This window comes from Aptenodytes patagonicus, chromosome Z (assembly GCF_965638725.1).
Source record: "Aptenodytes patagonicus chromosome Z, bAptPat1.pri.cur, whole genome shotgun sequence".
NCBI lineage: Eukaryota > Metazoa > Chordata > Aves > Sphenisciformes > Spheniscidae > Aptenodytes > Aptenodytes patagonicus.
Genome location: NC_134982.1, coordinates 72,246,684 through 72,250,549, shown reverse-complemented (window position 1 = coordinate 72,250,549; position 3,866 = coordinate 72,246,684). Strand labels below are relative to the sequence as shown.

Genomic DNA, 3,866 nt, shown 5'->3' with positions numbered 1-3,866 from the left:
CCGCTCTCGTCCTTAAATCCCGCTCTCGTTAAATAAAGACTTTTGCTGCCTCTGGTCCTACCCTTCCCCCCAGCCTCTTCTCCTCTCGGGGCGGTCAGGCACAGGTTAAGGCGCTGCTGCCCTTAAGAGAGGGCCGGAGGAAAAAAAAAAAAACAAAAACCCAAAACAGAAAACCGGAGAGACCGCCCCGCCGCCGGACGCCCGCCCGGGAGCCCGGCCCTCCGGGCCCTCAGAGGGCAGCGCAGGGCGCCCCGCCCCGCCCCGCCGGGGCAAGGCCGGGGACCGGCCGCGGTCGCTGCGCTCCGCCGCCGTGACGGTGACATCGGCGCGCGGGCGAGGCGGGGCCCGCGGGGCCGGGCCGGGGCGGAGCGGCACCAGCTGTGCGGAGAAAACAAGCGGCGGGACGCTCCGCCGCGTCCTCACAGGTGGAGGCGTCCCCGGCGACAGCGCCGCGCAGGCACCTCCGGGCCGGGACCGGGGCCGGGGCCGGGGCCGGGGCGTGCTGCGCTGCCCGGGGTGCCGACGGCTGCCGGGGACGCGGAGCGGCGAGGCCGGGCGCTCCCATGGGCAGGGCGCCCCCCGCGGGCCGGGATCGCCGCCAGCCCCGGGCAGCGCGGGGTGGCCGAGCGGCGGCTGCAGCGCTCCGCGGCGCCCGGCCGCCGGCGGGCGTGAGGCCGGGGCGGGCAGGGGCATGGCGCGGCGGACGGGCGGCACGGCGGCGGACGAGCTGGCCAACGCCGCCGCCCGCGGCGACCTGCAGCGCCTGAGGGAGCTGCTGGACGGCGCGGCGGACCCCAACGCCGTCAACTCCTACGGCCGGACCCCCATCCAGGTAGGGAGGCCGGGGGGGGTGCGGGCGGCGAGGCGGTGGCAGCGGCCCCTCCGTGCCCGAGGAGCGGCGGCGGCAGCCCCGGGGCAGCCTCCCGGGGCCGGCCGCCCTCGACGGCTGCGCTCGGCTGCTGTCGAAGCGGCGCGGCGCAGCGGTTCCTCTCGCCTTTCTGGAAAGGCGAAAGTCTACGACGGCCGCAACAGAGAGGTTTTAGTCTTAGCAACCCTTGGCTTTATTTTAACCAACTGAGATAGGATGACTCAAAACCGAGAACTTTAATGCTCATCTCGCAATAAACATGCAATAAAAAGTAACGAGTCACCTTTTCAAAAAGGATTACCCTTTTGTCATTCTGCTCCATACGTCTGTTAGTATTTTTCCTCTCCTCTCCCATGAAAAGAAGTGTATTCACTGATTTTCACGATATATTCACTGACCGTTACGAGCAGAAACAGGTGGGTGCAATAGCCTTGCCCAGCAGACCCTGCAGGTACACAGCTAGCAGTCCCAGTGGGCCTGTCTGCCCACATTTCACAGTCGCGTGAACATATAGATGCAGTGCCCGGAGGAGCAGTAGATACTAGATTTATAAAGCTGAGTTAATTTCCGAGGTAGTTCTAGCCAGTTGATTCTTAACTTTTCAAAATAAAACGAAGCTGGAATAATCTGAGAAGCTATGTTTAACTTTTACGGCCAGTGCTTGCGAAACTCTCTCCAACAAAATGTCGGTGCGGCATTTCACTCGAAACACATATCTGTTGCCGTCCTCCGACATGTTTTTTTCTGCACCTTTGCGCAGCAGGGACTTAGCCCGCGCGCTGAACCCACTACCGGGTGCGCGGGGGGAAACGTAGCTTAGAAAACGGCGAGCCCGAGGGGGAGGGCTCCCGGGCATTTTGGTGCTGCATGGGGCGGGGGGGGGGGGGGGAGCAGTCAGGCTAAAATCGCGTTTTCAATCTCTCTTGAGGGCGAGGGAAGCGCGGGCGCCGCGCTGCAGGGAGGGCAGGTTCCCTGCACACGAGTGTCACCTTGCCAAGGACCTCCTGGAAAAGCGTCCCGGGTGAGAGCGGGGCGGCGGCAGTCCCCGGGAGCCGCTCCACCGGCACGGTTCCGCGGTGGCGGTTGCAAAGCGGCTCGGGACTTGCCCTCGGTTGCTGCGGGGGTGCGCCGGGAGAAGGGCGATCCCCTTCCCCCGGTCCCTCCGCCACGCGCCTGCCGCCCCCCTGCCGGCTCCTGTCGCTGAGCAGCCCCGGTGAGGACGCGCACGCCCCGGCCCCGACGGGGCTCCCGCGCCACTCTGCCCCACCTGCCCCGCCGTGTCCCGCGGCACGGAAAAGAACGGTTTCCCCCGGCTGCGCAACGCTCCCGCCGGGTCCGGGCTCACCGCCGTTCGTGGCGCCTCCGGAGCTAATCTCTAGGCCTCGGCCGCGGATTTTCCGCTCCTTTCCGCGGGAGATCCCCGCTCCTGCGCAGCTGAACGAGAGAGCCTGAGCGGGGCGGGCGCGGCGCTGACGCTGTCTCTCCCCGCAGGTGATGATGCTGGGCAGCCCGCGGGTGGCCGAGCTGCTGCTGCAGCGCGGAGCCGACCCCAACCGCCCCGACCCGCGCACCGGCTGCCTCCCGGCCCACGACGCGGCCCGCGCCGGCTTCCTGGAGACGCTGGCGGCGCTGCACCGCGCCGGGGCGCGCCTCGACCTGCCCGACGGCCGCGGCCGCCTCCCCCTCGACGTGGCGGCGGGGGGCCCGCACGGACCGGTGGGCCGCTACCTGCGCCACCCGCCGCCCCGCGCCTAGCCTCCTCCTGGGCCATCCCCTCCCCTAAGTTATTGCTCGCACCCGCCTCGGGAGACACGAAGTCGAGCAGCGCTCACGCGTTGTAAATATTCCCCAGACCGCGTCTCCCCGCTCGGATGCACGAAGGACCAGCGGAATATGTACCGTTTTGTATGCTATACTTTGCACGTGTCTGTATGTTACCTTGCACTTGAAACCCCACGCCCCCCTTTTTTCACGCAAGAGTCCAAACACTGTGAAGAGAAATAAATATGAAGGAAAGCCCCCGCACAGAGATAGCACAATAAACCCTTCGTGTTTTGACAGGACCGCGTCTGGGCTTTCTGTTTACCCTCCTCCCCGGGGCAACCCGCTCGCAGCTCCCAGCCCTCCGCCTGAAGGGGAGGGAGAGGCTCCGGGCTCTTCCGGGCCCGAGTCGACTGCTCCCCGTTTGATTTCAGACTCAGGTTAAATCGGACCCAAGCGGCGCTGAAGCCGATCTCTGCCACTCCCTAGCAAAACCGGCCGGGACAGCGGGGGATTGAGGCTTCCTGGTGCGATTGAGGCTTTGGCAAATACCTTCCTAAAACCACGTACGATGCTGTGCATGCCTGTGCATGAGCCCGTGGCGCATCCATGGCTCTTCTCATGAAGGTTGTAAGCATGGGACCTGGAAGGAGAAAATAAAGAGCGATTTGTGTCTCTGCAAGCCCGATACCGCCCTGGCTTGAAGTAATAGGTGTTTCACCAACTTGCGGGTGACCTTCCCTGAGTTATTTTAAGTTTAACAGTATTTTGAAGAAATCGTGACAGTTGCAAAACGAAGGCGGCGTGGAACTAAAAATTAAAAATCGTACGTCCGAGCTCGGTCCCACGGTTTCCCGAGCTGCTCGAAGGTGGCACGTCTGGTAAAGAAACAAACGAGCTGTTGTACCAAGAAGTGATTGTAACTGCTGTGCTGCTGAAGGAGGAACAGGGGCGGGGGGTAGATTAATTACCTGAGAGCTGAGCCGCATTTCACTGAACTGCCCCGGTGCGGGGAAGCTGGGTGTAAGCATCCCTCGGCAAAGCCACAGCGGCAGCCCAGCCTCCCCCAAGGGGAAGCGGACGGCCGAGGAGACCCGCTCCCGCCGCGGCGGGTCCCAAACCTCCACGGGCGTGCTGCGGCGAGAGGTCGGGCAGCAGCGGGCAGGGCGGCGAGGACGGCCCTTCCAGCCCCTGCGGCTGGCGCCGCTCCCGCGGCACGAGTGGGAGACCCTGCCTC

General features: G+C 65.0%; 1 protein-coding gene across 1 annotated transcript; it reads left to right on the top strand.

Annotated features, from left to right (window-relative positions):
- The first annotated feature begins 691 nt into the window (after positions 1-691).
- LOC143172962 (cyclin-dependent kinase 4 inhibitor B-like) lies at positions 692-2,928 on the top strand. Its single transcript, XM_076362880.1, has 2 exons — positions 692-832; positions 2,360-2,928. The coding sequence occupies exons 1-2, from the start codon at positions 692-694 to the stop codon at positions 2,621-2,623; spliced, it is 405 nt and encodes a 134-aa protein (XP_076218995.1). The 3' UTR covers positions 2,624-2,928.
- The last annotated feature ends 938 nt before the right edge of the window (positions 2,929-3,866 follow it).

Coding starts and splice junctions, on each gene's coding strand:
- LOC143172962 (XM_076362880.1), top strand. CDS start 692: ATGGCGCGGCGGACGGGCGGCACGGCGGCGGACGAGCTGGCCAACGCC. Junction 833..2,359: donor ACGGCCGGACCCCCATCCAG/GTAGGGAGGCCG, acceptor CTCTCCCCGCAG/GTGATGATGCTGGGCAGCCC.